Source organism: Engraulis encrasicolus, chromosome 22 (genome assembly GCF_034702125.1).
Source record: "Engraulis encrasicolus isolate BLACKSEA-1 chromosome 22, IST_EnEncr_1.0, whole genome shotgun sequence".
Taxonomy (NCBI): domain Eukaryota; kingdom Metazoa; phylum Chordata; class Actinopteri; order Clupeiformes; family Engraulidae; genus Engraulis; species Engraulis encrasicolus.
The window spans coordinates 10231379-10250935 of record NC_085878.1 but is presented as its reverse complement, the minus strand read 5'-3'; the positions used below and the strand labels follow the sequence as shown (position 1 = coordinate 10250935).

The following is a 19557-nucleotide window of genomic DNA, read 5'->3' as shown; positions in this document are numbered from 1 at the left end:
TATTTTTCAAAGATACACAGCCAACTATTGACATAAGACTTCTGCTTATTCTCCCCTGTGTGTGTGTGTGTGTGTGTGTGTGTGTGTGTGTGTGTGTGTGTGTGTGTGTGTGTGTGTGTGTGTGTGTGTGTGTGCACTTCTTAGCATTTTCTGTCTTGGGAAAATTCACTGCACTGTAATTCATTAATTCGATCTAGCTTGCGTTGTTCGCAGGCCAAAACATAAGGGCATTTGAGGAGACATCTGTGATAGCAGTGTCTGCTCTCTGCTTTCAGCGTGCTAGATGTCTGGTATAAATGAGCAAGGCATGACCATATTCCAGTTACTGAGTGTGTGTGTGTGTGTGTGTGTGTATACGTGCACAATTCACATTTCATTTTTTTCTAAGGAAAACGTAAGGGCATTTGAGGAGACATCTGTGACCGCAGTCTACTCTCTGCTATCAATGTGCGAGATGTTATAAAAGAACAAGGCAAGACCATACTCAAGTTACAGAAAGATATTCATTCATTTATTAGGGGTATTCCTTTTTTTCATAAGCAACCATACACTGTTGGTATAGATAGTACAAAAGTATAGAAAGTACATTTTAATGTTTTTTTTTCTTAAAAAAAAGTAATCATGTGCATTACAGAGATTGACAACCAATAAGCAGAAGTGCTTTTTCTATATAGGACACTTTATCAAGTTTGTACCATCTCAGCTCTGTAGTATATAACAGTCAAAAGTCCATAGCACCTAGAGTTTAATAATCAAGTATAAATGCAGAGCAAGCCTCTCATGGCTTGTTAGCAAGGCAGTTGACAGGGTGTACAAAAGGTGTCCGTTTTCCCGGGCCCAGGGAGAAGGAAGGCCCAGAATTGGTTCCTCATTACTTTGTGCAGTATGTACTGTGAGGGGAGGCCCTTTCAAATGACCTCGTCCTGGGTCCGAACAAAGTTGTCAGTGGCCCTGCTTGCTGGTGTTGGTTCAGCCCGATAATATATGGCATAAGACCAGCAGATGGCATACAGTCTGCTCACAGAGTTCTAGGAAAAAAAGACAGCTGGAAAAGGAGAAAAAAAAAACGGACCGTATGTCCTCTTTTTCAAGGAATGCAAGAGACGGACAAAGTTGACTGTAAACTTTGAAGGTAAATTTGTCAATTATTGACATAAGTCTTGTCTAACACTGTCACGTTTGTTTTTGAGGCACCAAACACTTCCCTCTATCTCAGATATAATGTGCAAATATTACTACAATGTGCTTCACGCAACTTGCTACATTGCCCAACCTCCTGACACGAAAAACAAAAAAAAAGCTATCAAGTCAAGTACAACCATGGCATTTTTTTCTGAAACAGTTCAAAGGGTGGTTTCACAGAATGTGAAATTCAATGGTAGACAAGCGGAGAGGTCAACTCTCCCCACCACCATCACATCATCCTCCTCCTCCTCCTCCTCCCACCAACCCACCCCCTTTCCCTGCGTAAAACATTATACAGGTTGGAGTTTTCCGAGTAAGATCCCCTGAGGTGAAAGCACTAAAGTCATTTATGGCTGGGGCTTTATGGCTGTCTCCGGACAGCGCATATGGAGTAGGGGAGAGGCTGCAGAGTCATGCCCAGTTTAGGGGTGAGGCTGGGGACAAATCCCTGAGGAAACTGCAGGTGGAACCTCTGGAGCAGGGTGCTGAAGAACAGGAACATTTCCATCCTAGCCAGTTGTTCGCCCAGGCAATGCCTTCGACCTGAAAAAAAAGCAGGAATCAAATAATCATGATGAGGTTGGCATATCCACCGTTGTAACAATGTTATCAATGTCGCATTATTACAGTGCACTTACACTTTTATGTGAAGCAAACGTGTTCTTACCCTTTAATGCTAAGCAACTTTGTTTGTGAGAATTTCTGCAGGGTAGTGACTTCCAATGCAGAAAACACACACCTACTGCTTTCTGTAAGTGGCACTATTCCTTTCTCACACTAATGCGACACAGTAAATTATGCAGTGTTAATTCAACACTTACAGTGGAGTTTTTATTGTCTGGAGTGTATTTGGTCCCAGAGTACTCTCAAAGTGTTGGATTAACACTGCATTTTTTAATACTGAGTGACACTGCTTGGTTACAGGAGGCTGCAACTTGCCTAATGAGAAGGGCAGAAAGGCCTCCCTCCGGACGAAATTGCCGTTGCTGTCCAAGAACCTCTCAGGGGAGAAGACATCCGGGTTCCCCCAGTACTTCTCGTCAAAGTGCACTGAGTACAGGTTGGTGATGACCATGGTGCCCCTGGGGATGGTGTACCCGCTCACCAGGGCATCCTGGGACGTGGCACGGAAGATGCCCAGGGGTACGATGTTGCAGAAACGCAGGACCTCGTGGAGCACAGCCTCCACAAAGGGCATCCTCTGTTTGTCCTCTAAGGTGGGGGCTCGTCCGTTCAGTAGTACGCTGTCAATCTCCTTGTGAACTCTCTCTGTGAGGACAGTGGAATAGCAGGATGAGTACCATGATGGAATACATGTCTCGTTTTAAAGGTACTGTAGACTCTGTATTCAATGGAAGAACGTTTCAACCGAAACACTGTTCTCTCATTGGATTTTCAAAAGTGCTGATGTCTGTCACTCAGAACTTGAATCAGCTTTTGTCCTGCCCCTTGACAGAGCATTTGCACAAGTTTTGACCTTATTGTAAGTTACTGTAACATAAACTTGAATTAAAAAGTAAAATTGCCTATTTAAAGGTGCACCGTGTAATATGTTTGTAGTTTATTTCCAGAACTCATGCTGCCTATTCACAGATGTTACCTTTTTCATGAATACTTACCACCACCACCAAATTCTAAGTATTCATTATGACTCATAAATGAAAAGGGGAATGTTCTCCATGGTCCACCATTTTGAATTTCCAGAAATAGACATTTTTAGCTGCAAAATGAACTGTACTTTGGTTATACTAGTAAATATTGGTTTATTATTTAGCAAATATTCATGAAAAGATCAAATTTGGTAATAGGCAGCACCATTTCAATGACCAGCATAGTTATAGTACCCATTCTGGCCACATTCTACACAGTGCACCTTTAAAGAAATTGGAACTTGAAGTTTCAATGGCTGACTTATTTTTTTTACTGAACGTGACCTGGATGAATAGGAAATCTTTACAGTCTGACTGAGCTTCATTTCAGACCACACGTGACTGCTACTTGTTTACACAGTGATGAGCTGTGTTTCTCAGAATATGGACGGACCTTGAATGTTGGGGTAAAGGGCCATGAAGAGAATGGCCCAACGCAGAGCGTTAGTGGTGGTCTCCGTCCCGGCGATGATCAGCTCCCCGACCGAGTAGATGAGGTTCTCCTTGGAGTAGGTAGTACTCTTGTCGCTGGCGTTCTGTTCGATCTCATCCAGGTAGGCGTCGATGAAGTGGCGCGGCGACTGGCGCACTCTGCCCTGGGCGAAGCGCTCGATGATCTGCAGGAGAAACGTGTAGACCTCGGCAGCGTTCTGGAAGAGCTTGTGGTGCTTGCCAAAGGGCAGGTACTCGATCCAGGGGAAGGCGTTGTAGAGGAAGGCCCATCCGCTGACAGCCAGCTCCACGTTCTCGCTGAAGATCTCGATCATGTGCTGGAAGTCCTTGTCATCGTAGGTAAAGCGCTCACCGAAGATGATGAGGTTGGTGATGTTGGACACGGCGTTGGTCACCAGGTGCTTGGGGTTCAGAGGTCGCCCCTTCTGCTCATCGATGGCGTCCACGAAGAACATGCATTCCTCTGAGATCTTCCTCTCAAACAGCTTCTGGCCGCTGCCAAAGTAGCGGAAGCTGTTGACAGCCAGCTTGCGGTGTTCGATCCAGCCTCGGCCATACTTGCTGTTCAGGAGGCCTGTGGGACGAGAGAAAATGATATGTGGGAGTTTGTAGATAGAGACACAGCTGACTTTAAAGGAGAGTTTGGGCCAATATGCAGTTGTATTGCTCACTCTCCCCGTGACTTGTCAGTACCCAGAGACGCTTCATTTTTTATTCAGCCCTTTCCAAGATCCTGACCAGTGAATTGGGGCAAGGGTTTGTTTACAGATTGTTTGAAGCGTCTTAATCGCTTAGCGCAGAGCCCATGTTATAACTTTACTGTCATCAAAATTGTAATGGCCATGTCTTAATCTGTTGCTTAAGGCTCTCTGTACTACCATAGTAATGTAATTGAGTATTTTCAGCAAATAGTGAATAGGCCCGCAGACAACCCCATGTGCAGTAAGAGACTACAATACTCCAAATATCATCCCAAAAGTTAGTGCTGTCATTTCAAGTGAAGAACGGAGTAAGCAGTGCAACGGCCTGTTGAAATTGGCCGGAATTATCCTTTAGCATTGGCTCCATAGACTAAGAGCAGGAGCTACATCAAATTTAGCTGGTCTAAAGATAAATTCAAGCCCTGACATGCGGACACAGAAAGTGCATAGTCAGAAGAATTTCTTTTCTCACTGTAGTCACATGATGGACTGAGATTACATAACATGGCAGCAATGGATCACATGCAGTAACCTAAATCACTACTCTGCATTTTTTCACAAATATGGTTAATATGGGCCAATAATGTGACAGCAATCAAGTGCCAGATGAATTAACATCAATAGTGGAGTGAAAGTGATAAACTTTCTTACATAGCAGTTGATATGTGAGTTAATTCTCATTGGTAGAAATGAATCCCCAATTTACACGACTTAGTGAGTGCCTCCAGAGTAATAGGTTAATCTAGTGGCATGAATAGACTCAGCAAATTTGTGCTGTGTAAATTCAAAACTAAGTGCGGAATTTAATAGTGTTAACACTGCACAATATACTGTAATGACAGTACAGTCTTTTTGAAGTCAATCAACTCCAATCATATGCCAGACTATTGCCTGAAATTTGGATGATGGTCTTTACGTACATATACTTCGATGTCTAAGCATTACAATGGCAAACACTTGCCCCATTTACAGGCATGCTTGACAGAAGCAGGTCACCACTGTCTGCTACACAGTAAACAATGCAGTGTTGATTTAACACAGAGTCAATTTAACACCCTCTAGAGTGTATTTGATCCCTATCTAAGTGTTGAATTAACCATGCACTTGGTTTTTTTTTTTTTTTACTGTGGACGTGATCCCATGGCCCTTGTCTGACCCGAAATCTATACCCCTTATCTCTGACTTGTGTTTACTTAGAGGTTATAACACAAATTGATTTCTGGGGTTGTATAATGTGCTTTAATTGTGGTCTAGCCTACCTGTCTTACTCTGGACTTTAATTTGCTAATCTGAAGAAAGAACATGAAAGGCTATATTAGGCTATATTAAATGAAGTTTGAATTTCAAGTAGGCTATTAGGTCTACTGTACATGCAGTAGGCCTACGCAGATTGAACTATTGAGTGTTTGATTCTGTAGTATTGCTGCAGTTTTCATTTGACCTATATCAGGGCAAGCTCACGTTGGTGGGTGTGATACATTTGTAGCCTGCTGCTACATCATCCACACACACTATTCTACTTACAGTATATTCTGTTGCAAAGTTTCACAGAAACTTGGCTACTCTTCAACTAGGCTACTCATTCGCATCCATGGTCGTCACAACAGGTGCAATTAATTGAGGAGAAGTTAATACATTTTCATAACAAATATTATATTGTATTAGCCCTGTGACTACGTTATATGGTACAAAATAAACTTTCACTTTGACCCAGAAGGTCAAGTAGGCTATGGGCTATGCCAGTACCTACCTCCCATTTTTGTCATTTTCTGGAATAAGGGCAAAGAAGGTCGATCTGCAAACACTTCGCTCTGGTGTGAGAGGCATTCTTTGATGGTGTCATAGCCATTTAGGACAACAGTTGAAATGCCGCCAAGGTCAAGGCTGAAAATCTGAGAAGGATGCAAAAATGCAATAATTATGTCAGTGCTTTGACGTAATTCAGAGAGTGAACTTCATGCGCGCTGGAAAGTTTCTCAGAAAGCTCAGCAATTATTACGCGCTGACTCAGCGCTTCCTGGGTATTCTTCAGAGCGCCGCAAGCAGCCAAATGTGAGATTCCACTTTTCTGCTCATTGCATCCATCTGCCTCATGTTATGGATGTGCGAGTCTACACATGTATCCACACATTGACACCGTTTAAAATTACACAATTCAGTTGCCTGAAAAGTGTAGCCTATGACTTGCAGCCGACTTTGGAATGCAAGCCGTACACATGACGATTAAATAGGCTAAACCAGCTGTAGGCTGGACTATAACCAAGAACTGCAGTTATTTTGCAGAAACTCATAAACGAATCTATTTCACGAATGCACACAGCCTATCTTTGGCATTGGCAGCAAAAAAGACTTGCAAAACGTTTTATGCAGCTAAATTAAATAAATGATAAACTATCCCTTTGCCATCGTTTCTGCACCATGTCTTTCATTAATAATTTGTCTAAAATGAAGAATAGTACCTGTCCGTAGATTTCACTTTGTCTCTTCATAAAAACGTGCGGCTCCGTTGCAAGGGAAAAAATGTTGCCTATCATTGGGATAGGTTTGGGTCCGGGAGGAAAGCCTCTGGGTCTCCGCTGCTTGAGCAGCTGTCTGACCACAAGCAGTAATAAAACAGTAAGCGCTAAACTGCAAAAACCCAACACCGACTGGCCGCAGCTGACGGTCAACGGGGTTGGTAGTCTAAAAATTGACATAATGAAATAACACTATTGCATTCAGAGGAGACTAACTACGTGCCCCCTCACTAGACTAGTATATCACCTTGCACACGTTCTATCCCCCGCCTCTACAGAGCTAAGATTGGCCAGCCGATGAGCCGGCACCATTATTGATCAGCTTTGATTTTTCTTTCCTCTCTTATCAAGAACGCCTCCGCTAGTCTGAGCGCTGCGTACAGTGGATGAGTTAACGCTGTTGACAAAAGTTATCATATCACAACAACCTGATAAGGCTTTAAGACACGCCCATTTGAATTATCATAATAACTCTATTGCAAAAATGATGACATCCTAATTTAAAGGAGAAAATTAGATAAATGAATTAACATTTTTTTCAGAAACCTTCAATTCGACCTTATTGTAATGTTGCCACAGCAGAATTGGGAACAATGACTCATGAAATACAAGCTATGCAATAATGAAAAAGAATCTCATTTTAATCTTTATTTCACTTATTTTGTCATATGTTGAGTCATGTAGGCCCTACACACAATTGTGCTGTTGCAACTGTATAACCCTTTTATGAACTGGTGCACACCATTGTTGCAGTCTCTCCCAGCTTAGCTCTGGGAGTTGAGAGGTCAAGGCTGGTCAAACAGGCACATTTTTTTCTTGCCCTGTGGTGTCTGCGTGTCTGAACTTTGACCGAGTGAGAGGCAATACCCCTTTCAGGTCGCATCCCCCATCCCCCATCATCTGAACTATTTTACAGCCAGAAACAAAAGTTCTCCAGAGGAGAGGTCTTTTTGCCTCTCTTGCAAATTCATGGCTGTTGTTCACGTTTATATTTCCAATACTTAGTTAAAATACACGTAGCTTGATCAAAATTAAAATATGTGCTGAAAGCTTAACTGACGGTGTGGGTTGCCAACCCAGTGTAAGAAATAGCATTTTTGTGCATTTATTAGGAATTTATATATAGGCTATATTGAGGCATAGTGTTCTGGCAATTGTATGACATGCAGTGCAGGCATTCATTCACAATTGTTCCCGGCAACCATCGTAATATTATGTAATTCACAGGAGGCCTATAGGATGAAAGTAAGCCTCCCACAGTTTTAGGCAGCCGTCCGCAAGAGCTGCCATCCTGAAAGACAAGCGTCCCCATGACACTAATTGCTAGACAGGGAGCGTCTGCCATGTTTGCTAGTCACCACCAGTCATCAGCATAGTCGTCAGCGGACACCACAGCCCATCATCATCATCGGACAACAACAATGAAGAAGCTGGCAACCTCCACAGGCGAGTCTGGCATGCTACCACAGCGCATGGATTGGTGTGTCAGACGTCTCTTGTCAGATGTGCACAAAGATGTAAACAAAACAAGCCTTTTGTTAGCAGGGGGATTTTTTCTATTGTCAGCTTGAAGCGCCCCTTGAGGGTGCCTCAAGTGTTGTGTTGTGTTGTGTTGTCTGTCTGGGTTGACTTCTGTCACCCTCCCTCTCTACCCATCCCCCAGCTCAATACACCCCCCCCCTCCTCCACATAAGCAGGTCCCTAGTGACTCCTCTCTCATTAGCAGCCATGCTACAGTATGATATAGAACCACTTTGTTTCCGCACGCTGCTATGAGCAGGCCTCAGTGGGCACCCTTCTCTAAGATTACCGTTTGTCACTGGCCCTTAATGAGCAAGCTTGCAGCTCTGAGCAGACCATTGAGCCTCTCCTCTCCTCTCCTCTCCCACCCTCCATCCCGTCACCCCGTCATCCCACCTCCAACTTATTGTATTCTCACAGGGGCCGCCAGTGCACTCACATGGTGGTGGTGGTGGTGGTGGTCCTGGTCCGAATATGGTTATGAAATCACATCATGTAGGGCCGTTTCATAGGGAGAATTCCTGCAGACCCTGACTGTATGACTTAGTGCTCCCTGTTCCTTACTGTATGGATTACCTTAGTCCACTGCATATAGATTACTGTACAGACGTGTATGACACACAGGCCAAATTCTCTCCACAATGTTCGAGAGAGAGAAAGAGGGGGGAAAGTGGTTTGAAATCAGATTATGGTTGAAAAATTAATGAACGTGTTAAAAGTTTATATGTATTTCGTTGCGAGTGGAGCAGAAAAGGGAAAAAAAAGAATTGACAAATCTGTATTTATTCCATTGGACTTAATGCACTTACAAAACAATTAGAGAGATTGTGGGAAAGAGTGATGAAGGATCATCTGACCAGACTGAGGTTGAGGAGGAGGGTAGGGGCGTGTGTGTGTGTGTGTGTGTGTGTATGGGATGCAGGGCGTGGGGATGGAGGGGTGTAGGATGGGAGGCAGAGGCGTAGGCGGTAGCTAGTGGCCTTAGTTTGCTCCTTCAGTGAGAGTCTGATTGATGGAGCGCACTCACTAATTTCGTTTCATTTCCTTAATGTCCGCAGCGTCTGTCTGCAAACTTTGCTCTGTCTGCCTGAAGTGTTGGGGCCCTGGCAGCACTGACAAAAGAGTCCACTAATGCGTGCTCGCTTTTGGGTTCCCAGGTGGTTAAACAGCCTGTTTGGCAGACAGATGACCCCCCCTCCCCCCAGCTTTGCCAGCTTTGTTTGCAAATTTGAGTGATCAACCCATAGCTGATAGTTTCTGTAAGCATAAGGCCCTACGCTGAACCACTTATGTTGTCGTTTTAAAGGATTTAAGCAGTGGAGCACGGACATAGATGAATAACCCCAATTGTGTCCAAGACGGCTTCTGGGAAATGGTTTTTTTTGCCCGACGCCGATTCAGATTCCAAATTAGTTGTTGTATTAACGAAGCTCTCCTTTGGGCCTTGTCTCTTCTGCTTCCTTTTTGGCTCCCAAAATGATGATCTGCCCCCTCTCCCATAACGCCCCCAGTCCCCCCCCCCCCCCCCCCCCCACCAACCCCCTCCACAGAATCACTCCCAGTCTGATGCCTATTATACATAAAGATGCTGGATCACTGGATGAGAGCCTTTCAAAAAAGGTTACTGTATTGATTGAAAACTTTTTCGTATCCTCCTAAAAAAGTGAATGAGGCAAAAATTGCTCATCAGTTAAACAATTCTCTGATCTATGGACTTGGGCATGAGGTTTTTTCCCTTTTTTTGCCGTTCCTTTCCTTTTGTGGATATCCTGGCCGGAAGTGGTAATTCATTATGGGCGCGGGAGGCATTCGTGTACACGACTGCAGTTTTCATGCAGCATTCAGCCGTGGGTAAGAGGCGGAGGAAGAGGAGGAAGGAGGAGGCCAGGGTGGGTGGTGGAGGGTGCTGGGAGGAGGGGGGGGGGGGACCCCGATGCTCTCCAATTCCCCTGATTTACTGTAGCCGTCATGGGCCCTGTGCTCAGTTCAATAGCCTTAAAAGGCTCATCCGCACTAATGGGGCTCCGTAGTGACGCAAAAGAGCAGCTCTTGCTCCAAATGCTTTATGGGGCCTTGCCCAATAATGAAAAGTAAGGGGAATCAAATGATACCTCATGACAAACAGGTTTGTAATTGGGTTTGAAAAACCAAACACATTAATGGCAGCTGCTGCTTTGATTTCCACTAAGGGTCACTTCAGCGAGGGGGCAAGAAGTACGGAGAGAGGGGAAGGGGACATGGGACTACTTGAATTGATTGAGCTGGTCATGACATGCGGGGAGTTGTTTTTCCGCCGGCACTTAGTTACTCTGGTGGCTGACATTTTTAAATATTGTATCTTCCGCTGCTGAGGGGGCCGGGGATCATTGAACATCGCAAACAACGTTGTTCAACAGAAAGTCTGGAGTAAAATCCATCCTTTAATTGGCAGGATATAGCAAACATAGCTTTACATAAACACAGACAACATTTCAAACTGTATAAACCCATTCAGAAACATTTTTTAATACTACTACTACACAGTTTCTTATAATTCATTACTGCAATTAATGTTCACGATCTCCCTTTGTACTATTTATTGCTCTGCACTTAAAAGAAGTGTAGTATGATATATTCTAAAATTAAAATGAGCAAATATCACAAAGTGCAAATGCAGTCCAGACTACACACACTTCCTTTCTTTACTATCAAAATTAAATTAAAAAAATCAACAGCTGAATGGAGGAACAGTCTTCATTCATTGACCCAAATGATGTACGCTGCAGAGTAGGTGACTGGAAATTTTTGTGAATGGAGCACTTCGGCACAGGCATGACGTCATTTGAGTAGCACATTTTTTCATTGACCCGATGCGTCCAGACATTGGACGACGCAGACGGCGGAGCTACGTGATTGGTTCACATTCAACAATTAAACACCTACTCAGTCAATAGGTGAAGCAGTGGCTAAATATATAAGGAGCCCCTGTAGTAGCCAGACAGAACAGACTAACAAGTTGGTTGACAAGCCGAACTAACCCAACTTATTCCATTTCATTTGCAAAGAGCTCTAACACTCAAGGTAAGAGTACAGACCTTTTTGCCTTCTTCTTTCAGATCACCGAAGCCAATGGGTTCCTCCAGCCTGAACTCATCTTCTAATTCTTGTTGCTCAATGGCATAGTCAGCGCAGAAGAAAGGCAAGGGATGAGAATTGAGAAGCGTGCAACAGTGCTTTCTGTGTTGCTGTCCCATTCCAGCCACGGTTGTGGCGGGGGGTTGTTATTCTAAGTGCGGCAGTCTTGAGAGCATCTTCCCAAGGAGACAGAGGAGCAGCAGTGGCTGGCCAGTGGCAGTGCCAGCAGGGGTTATGGGGAGATGGGGAGATGGCCAGGGTGGACCGCAGCTCATTACGCTAATGCACCGGGTCCCGCTGGAGCGGCTGTCAGCAGCTCCTAATCTTCATAAAATCACTCCTGGGATGGCATCAGCGGCCAGTCAGGGTGAGCCAGCCGGAGAGGCAGCAGAGAGAGAGGGAGAGACAGGAGGCAGAGACGCAGCTCTGAGGTGAAGATGCTGGGCACTGGAGGAGGAGGAGGAGGATGAGCTGAGGTACCAGTCCAGTCCCCTGCCTGGCTCCAATACACCTCCGACTGTACCACCAATGCCTCCAGAGGTCCAGCTAGCATCCTATTCAGATAGATACAAAGGTAGTTGAACTTCATGTGTGGATTTGTGGGATAAGTGAAATGGATTTAGGAGGACTGTGAAGAGAAGAATCGTAGATGTGAGGTATTCGAGTGGCTTTTTTCTGGAGGGCTGATGTTGGTTTGAACTAATAATATTAGTTGTAAAAATGTTATGAATGTTTTACTTATCTATTTATTTACTTTTAATTGATGGAAAGCCTAATTGAAGTCTAACATCTGTGTGTTTGCTGCAGGGACCATGGTTATGTTGAAGATCTCTGCTTTCCTTCTCGCCTATACCCTGATCATTTGCCAGATGTACTACTCACAAGCCGCCCCAGCAAGGTGAGGCTTTCTTCTTGCAACTGGACCTAGAACTTATTAAGATTTAGTAAGTTAATTAGATTGAATCAGTTAATTAGATTGAATATGATTTAAGAAGTTAATTTAAGATCCTACTGTAAATTATGTTACTGAACAAATGTGGCTAATTGTTAAAAATTAAACAACATGCTTTTGGGTAGTGGTTTTAGACAGTTTGTAGTGGATGTAAATGTATTTGCTGAAATAAACTGAGCACATAAACATTTAATTTAATTTACCCTCTTTTTGTATCATCATGCATCATGTACGGGGAGGGATACGGGAAGATTGCATTACACTATCCAGTGTTATAAAATATCCATAATTCCGATGAAGGAATTAAAAGATGTATTAGATGAACCCCTGCCAACATCCCCTTTTTAACAGTATTGATTTTGTCATCAATTTAAACTTGGCTCGCGTTCAACTCTTAACTGAAGCACTCTGAGGAGATTGTTTTAATAGTGGGGTTTCTGTTCACTCAGGCAGATGATAGAGGCTTTTCCACGTACAGGCACGGCACTCACTATCCTCCTGATGAATTCACTATCATGTGCTATTGCAATAATGTAATAATACAGCGTAATCTTTCGATTTTTGCAGGCCTGATTTGGACTCTAATCGAGTGACACTCACCGACTACGAAGCCCGGAGGTTACTGAATGCCATCGTCAAAGAATTTGTCCAGATGACTGCGGAGGACCTAGAACAGCAAGCAAATGATGAAAACAGGTGCAGTATATTGTGCCCACTACTATCTGAAACCGTATCACACGTATCACATGACCAATTTCACATTTTGTTAGATTATCATAATGCATTGTGTGTTTGTGAGGGGTGTTCAGAAATTGACTTCAACAACAAAGGATGTTGTGTCTCACTTTGCACACATGTCAGCTCCAGTGATCATTTAAAGTGTAAAGGTATGTCTGGCAGCAACATAGCAAATCATTTACTGTTATCAGCAAAAAAAAAAAAATGTAGTGATGTCAAAGTGTCCTCTGTCTTTGCTGAAGTGACGTACTGCATGAAAAACACAATACTGGCGAGTTTCTTTGGATAATTGTGGACTGCATGAGGTCGAGAATGAAGAACTACTGGACTGTACACGCATGATAATATCTGTCATCCAGAGCAGCGGTTTGCATGATAGACAACCAACCTTAAGTCAGCATGTTACATATGACTGAGTGACAAAAGCATGATAAATGCTTGTGCCTGAACATTGTAATGATACTGTACCCATTTCAGACTATAATTGTCTTATCATCAATTGCATGGATAGTTAGGTGCCATTGTGAAAAACTTCATTTTTATGACAACAATTAAAATGTGTGTGTCATCGTGGAAAGTGCATGACGATGGAGGAGAAAAAAAAACGTTCACACCATAAACTGGTTTATGTGCTGTTGCCGTGAACATTGCATGTGCGTGAATTACTTTGAGAATGTGCCTTGTGTCTTGTCTTGTCTTGTCTTGTCTGCATGTTGTTTGTTCTCCATAACAGTGGCGACAGAGCCCTGAGTAAGCGATGCTCCAGCCTGAGCACCTGTGCTCTGGGGAAGCTCTCCCAGGAGCTGCACCAGCTCCAGACCTATCCCCGCACCAACGTGGGCGCAGACGCGCCCGGGAAGAAGAGACGCAGTCTGGCAGAGGCTGAAGTCTTTGCCAGCTACGGAGAGCAATATAGCCACAACAACTGAGACCTCGTGCCCCCCCCCACCCATCTTTTAACGCCAAAGAAAAAAAATGCAACCGCAGCTTGATGTTCGTGCCGCAATAACTAAAAATAGCAATGCATGTGGATCCTGCCTGCCCTCATCCCTTGGCAAGACAGAGTAACACATAAAACTGAGTGACAATCAAAATTTATAGAATGGATGTTAGTGTTCTAGAATGTGTAACACAGTTAGAGGCGATTATTTTCTTGATTTAATGTAGATCACTGGCTGCACAAGGACGCATTTGTGGCTTAATAAAAAATATTTTTTGCCAATACATGGTTTGCGAGTTTTAACATTAATTAAAACCCTCACACCACACACTAAAACACATTAGTCTGATGGCATAAGTATAAAAAAGGTAAGGAGGAGACTTAAGTGCAGTGAAATGTCTATATCTCTCGTATGCTTATTTCAATTGAATACACATCCCGTCTCGAACAAAACGAAGGTCTAAAAAACACAGCCTCTTTTCTCATTTCAGCATCACAGCACAGAAGCGGGCATGCAACACAGCCACCTGCGTCACCCATCGTCTGGCAGACTTCCTCAGCCGGTCAGGGGGCATGGGCAACAGCAACTTCGTGCCCACTGACGTGGGCGCTCAGGCGTTTGGGCGGCGAAAGAGGAGCAGTCAGTAGTCACCGACCGACCAACCAGAGAGAGGGGCCCAGAGGCACTGGTGAGATGCAAGATAACTATATCCTCCTGTCCTTTACTACTGGCCACTACACATGCTTTGGATCAACTATGAATGTATAATATCTATTGTCATTTCCTTCTGCGATTGGCCCCATTTGTATAATGATAATTGTTGAGAAGCTTCAGTTTCTTAGAGCAGCACTATACAGAACAATCCTATTTTATAATGTAATCTATATTAGTGTTTTCTCCACCACTCACATTGGCCACTGTCTGCAAAGATGAACAGTGTGTTGGACTAAGAGGAGCAGAATGCTATTGTGACTTAGTGGCTGAATACAGACATCTCTGTGAGTGGCTCACCATCTCCCTGTTGCCTCTCTGTGTCTTTTTTTCTCTACACAGATACCAACTGTGAGAGGATCGAATGCAAGATGTTAAGTGAACGTGAAGTCGTCACCCCCCACCAGAATGGCCTCTGGAACAACAGCACTGATCTCTTGCATCCAATCCATGTCCAAAACAAAACAGAACAAATCAAAGAGAAAAAAATATTTTTTTCGCTTTTAGAAGAACAAAGAAGGAGAAGAAATCTACTTAAAAAACAAAACAAAAAAAAATAAAGAATGATCACTAAATAAAGCACTACTGTTATATACATTAACAGATAATCAGAAAGTCCCGTTCATTTGACTAGAGGAGAGAGAGATAGAGGGAGGGAGGGAGAGGAAGAGCTCGGTCTTTCTCAGCCCAGCCTAGAGCACATACAGTATTTGGTGTGTAAACTGTAAACTCATGCTGCTGTGGCCGTTCCCACAGCGTCCTGCACATTACTTTCAGGGACACCGTTTGTTCCACACGCAAGAGGCTGGTCTTGGCTGTGTCTTGTGCCTTGATGTAAAACCACTTTACATAAGTAAAAAAAAATCATTACTGTACAGTACGTTTCAAAGACGATGATTACGAGGAGGATGAAGAGGAGGAAAGAAGAAGTCGTGGCGAGCCATAAGAGAGATTCATATTGTAAGAATTGTGAATTGAAGCAAGATTAAAATTGTATTTTAGATACATAAGGGTTGCTACATTGTTTCTGTTTTTCTTCCCCTGTTCTGGGGACTCGTGCAAATGTCATTTGTGTATGAGTTGTGTCTTGTCGTCCCAGCTAATCACAATGGGATAAAACGGTAACACTTTATTTTAGGGATACATCTTGCACTTATACATACAATGTTCCTGTATAAGTAACTTGTAAGGCATGTACAAAGCAAAATCAAACATTTGTTAGGCATGTATTCGCAAATGTCTTGTTCATGCACAATAAGTGATTTATTACCAATTTAACATTAGTAAGGACCTAGTAGGCCTTAGCGTTTGCTTAGTACATGCCTTACAAGTTACTTATGCAGGCATTAACATTGTATGTATGAGTGCTTATAGATGTATCCCTAAAATAAAGTGTTACTGATAAAACTTTATGGGCCGTGACAATATGCTATAAAATATCATAATGCCATGGTACCACACAAGTTATGGCTGCAACCAATTTGCACACTTTTGCATTGAGTATGAGAGCATGATGATGACCATACAACAATTACTGAACAGTGTCAACCTACTTATAAAATCTCTCATGATGAATGTTGTCAGCATTTTCAAAGTCCTTATTACAATTTCATACACTGATCTAGCAAACCATAAAATGGTATAGTCTGCTGCTGAATTATTTTTATTTTTTTCAAATAACTCTTCTAGCTTAACAAGAAGATAATTATTCTAAACCAGAGATTGCAGGATTCATCAAAGTGCCGTCCAGTGTGCAGTCACCTGGTTTTAACAGCTCATTTAAAGTCTTATGGGGGCCAGAATTGCATGTCAGATGTGACGTCATGGCTGTTGTCTGTAGAGGTAATTGGCTGTTGCCGTTCTTAACGATGGCTGGCCATAAAACAGCTGACCCTTAACAATGTCTAGTTATGAAGCAACTGGTCCAATAGGTTTTAATATCAAAAACACCATTTGGCTTGGAGCTGAATTTAGAGTACTTTGATTTTTTTTGTTCTAATGGATTGATTAGATAGGCTAGCACAGGCCAATGTGTACCGATAGCGGTTACAATATTGTGTTCCAAATAAGAAGGCAGAATCCGGTTGCTTTTAGGTACAATCACTGACCTTGATAAAATGCTGCCTAAAATGAATGTTATAGATGAGGCATTACAAGGACTAACCGAAAAAGCACCAATGTGTTTAGAGCGTGTATATATTTTTTGCACTCAATCAATGACATGGCTGCATATAAGGGGTACAGAACCCTGCAGCAGGTTTTTATTCACTGACATGTAATGTAACTACGTCATATGGATTTTTGAGAAATGTTCGTTTCCATTGCCTTTCTAAGAAGTCCAGCAACATCTCTAATTCATTTTGCAGGAGGCCAGGTTACCCTGGAACAAACCGCTGTAACTTGCCAATTCCACAGCTGTTTCTGCACTCCCTCTGTTCCATAGTAACCTATCTGAATTACATAACAGATGCTTGTCATAAGTCTTCGTTTTCCATTTCGCTGTCTCCCAGCCACACTTCTTGTGCTTGGCTGCTGTCTCGGTGAGAAATACAGTCTTGCTAACTGTCTCACAGAGATGCTCCAGGAGAGATCCTGCCCTACTCATTTGGGGTCCCAAAATATAGACATGGGGCCTGCTTGAATTATTTTTGCTGGTACATACCATGGCTGTTGGGGGCCCCTGTAGAGGGCAGATTTGGTGGGGTCCTAGGCCAGTGTTTCCCAACCTTTTTTGTCTTGCGTACCCCCTAAGTATCTTAGTTGTGCCCTGAGTACCCCCTAATTCATGTTCTATATCGTTTCTCTGTCCTGATGTGACTGCTCCATACATTTGTTACAATAATAACATTTTTCCAAGTACCCCCTGTGGTGTGCTCGCGTACCCCTAGTGGTACACGTACCCCTGGTTGGGAAACACTGTCCTAGGCGATGGCCTGGTCTGTCTATTGGCTCTGATCTCAAGGTTCTTTGTTACATTGGTGTTATTCCATTGAGTGGTACTGTTTCATTTGGTGGCACTAATTCAGTGACATCTGTTTGTCAAAGGTGCGTTGTTACCTATGCCAGGTGGAAGCTTTCCATTTTAGCGTATCCACCTTATCAAGTCCCACCCATCTCATATTGACTCTTGTTCAAGGATGCAAAATGACTTTGAGTGAAAAGTAACAGTGTTATCTTATCGTATCGTATTGTGTATTATTCCATACTCACACAGAATTTTCCGTCAGCTAGTTCTGGTTAATGGTTGCCATTGAGGTCTATGCACTTCACTGCACAATCCAAAAAGTTATGCCCATGTAAAAACTTCCACGTTAATCAGGCTACAAAATTATTGGATCCCCTCAACCCTCCCTACCTGAGCTGTACTGCAGCACAGTGATCAGGAGAGCCAAGCATATCTTAAGAGGACCCCATCTCACCCCTCCCATCACTCCTTCTAACTACTTCCATCAGGTCGACGTTACAATGTGCCATTGACACACAAAAACAGATACAAGAAATCCTTCACCCCTCATGTTCCCTTCACCCTGCTTGTTAATTTCTGTGTATACATGTTTTGAAAGTGAGATATACATAGAGTGAAAGACAAGGTAAAAAAAAGTCAGTAAACTCCATCCAAGCTCTCGGATTGAGACACTAGTGCTGTTTTCCTGCAAGGTTGCAACATGGGTCCTCATTAGGGCTGCAACTAACAATTATTTTATATTCTATAGATCCAGTGACGATTAATCACAAGAGAAAAAAAACTTGTTCCAACCTCCGACAAAAGCTTGTCTCTTATGAATACATTTGTATGACATCATATGAAAATAATGACATCACCAGACAATTCTTACACCCAATTCATACTGTATGTGCTGGGCAATTTAAGGTTTCAATAAAGTAATTATATTTAAGGCATGCATGAAATTAAATGAGATGACTAGTCGACAATGAAAATTCTTGTTGACAAATTTTTATAGTTGATTATCGCTGCAGCCCTAGTCCTCTTGTTCCTCAGAGAAAACTAGAAGCACTCAGAGAGTGCAAACCTCTGCCAAGGCCATGGGGTCACTGATGCCATAACATTTACAGTACTACATGCTGTGGAATCATATGCCTATATGCATATAATAATATAACAAAAACAAGCTTCAGCTGTCACCGCCAAAACTGAATCACTTGTTCCTTTTCTTAGTTCCAAGAACTTTGCAACTTTTTTGAGTTATCCTGCTGACAGACAAACAAACAGACAAACAAACCAACGTGACCGAAAACATAACTTCCTTGGTGGAAGGAATAAGCAATAGCCAGTGAATCTCATTGTGAAAGAATCATAACTGAAACTGTTTTTCTCAAGCAAACTGAAAACAGGTCAAAAAGACCCAAACAAGGGTTAAACATCATTCGTGTTTTTGTTTGAAAGTGTCCATGCAGAAAATCCAATACGTTTTCCAAATAGGCTGAGCGAGGTACATCCAATACTTTTTTCCCATATTGTGCCTGTCAATAATTGAATTCCTCACAAATGTTAACAGAACAGATGGGCTGTTCCTCAATGTCTCATGTAAGTCCATGTGTGTTATGTCAGTATTAGTGCTAGCAGGTCACAGCCACATGAGTATTCCCACTATCTGTAGGTGGCGTATGGCCTACTTTTCATAGAAATTGGACTTAAACAGACAGAAAACTTAGATCAGGCCGAGATGGAACTGACAAACCTTCAGAAAATGTGTCCATTTTGTCAGTGTTAGAAGCGGAGCAGGTACTGTATGACTACCTGTTTGAGACTATGAATGAATGAATCGCTGTCCACAAGTGTGGAAGCTTGTCTTCAATTTCACCATGTAAAAGGCACATTACACATTTAGAGGCATACACATCTTAGACACAGACACTCCATTTCATGTAAAAAAACCAGACTATGTATACAGTATGTCTATGCTACCAGATCCAACTTACCTTCGTCAAATGCATTGAAGTGTTTGAAGGTGTCTGACACCACATGAAAAATACTACGCACTATGCACTACCACTACGCACTCTGTATCAATGGCTACGTTTACATGACGTTTTTAATTCAGATTTAATAATTCA

The 19557-nt window shown here is 42.8% G+C and overlaps 2 protein-coding genes across 4 annotated transcripts; one reads left to right on the top strand and one right to left on the bottom strand.

The window, feature by feature from the left end:
• Nucleotides 1-332: 332 nt before the first annotated feature.
• On the bottom strand, nt 333-6948 carry LOC134438298 (vitamin D 25-hydroxylase). Its single transcript, XM_063187837.1, has 5 exons — nt 6448-6948; nt 5739-5880; nt 3229-3861; nt 2125-2454; nt 333-1728 (listed from the first exon to the last, which is right to left on the bottom strand). Exons 1-5 carry the CDS (start codon nt 6682-6684, stop codon nt 1547-1549), a joined length of 1524 nt encoding a protein of 507 aa, XP_063043907.1. The 5' UTR covers nt 6685-6948; the 3' UTR covers nt 333-1546.
• Nucleotides 6949-11006: 4058 nt separating this feature from the next.
• Nucleotides 11007-15464, top strand: calca (calcitonin/calcitonin-related polypeptide, alpha). Of its 3 annotated transcripts, XM_063187834.1 has the most exons (5): nt 11656-11713; nt 11947-12037; nt 12659-12787; nt 14261-14458; nt 14824-15464. In XM_063187834.1, the coding sequence occupies exons 1-4, from the start codon at nt 11668-11670 to the stop codon at nt 14415-14417; spliced, it is 423 nt and encodes a 140-aa protein (XP_063043904.1). In that variant the 5' UTR covers nt 11656-11667; the 3' UTR covers nt 14418-14458; nt 14824-15464. The 3 variants fall into 3 exon arrangements, with proteins under 3 accessions (XP_063043905.1, XP_063043904.1, XP_063043903.1); XM_063187835.1 differs by lacking the exons at nt 11656-11713; nt 14261-14458; nt 14824-15464 and adding exons at nt 11007-11085; nt 13563-14053; XM_063187833.1 differs by lacking the exons at nt 14261-14458; nt 14824-15464 and adding an exon at nt 13563-14053.
• Nucleotides 15465-19557: the final 4093 nt, after the last annotated feature.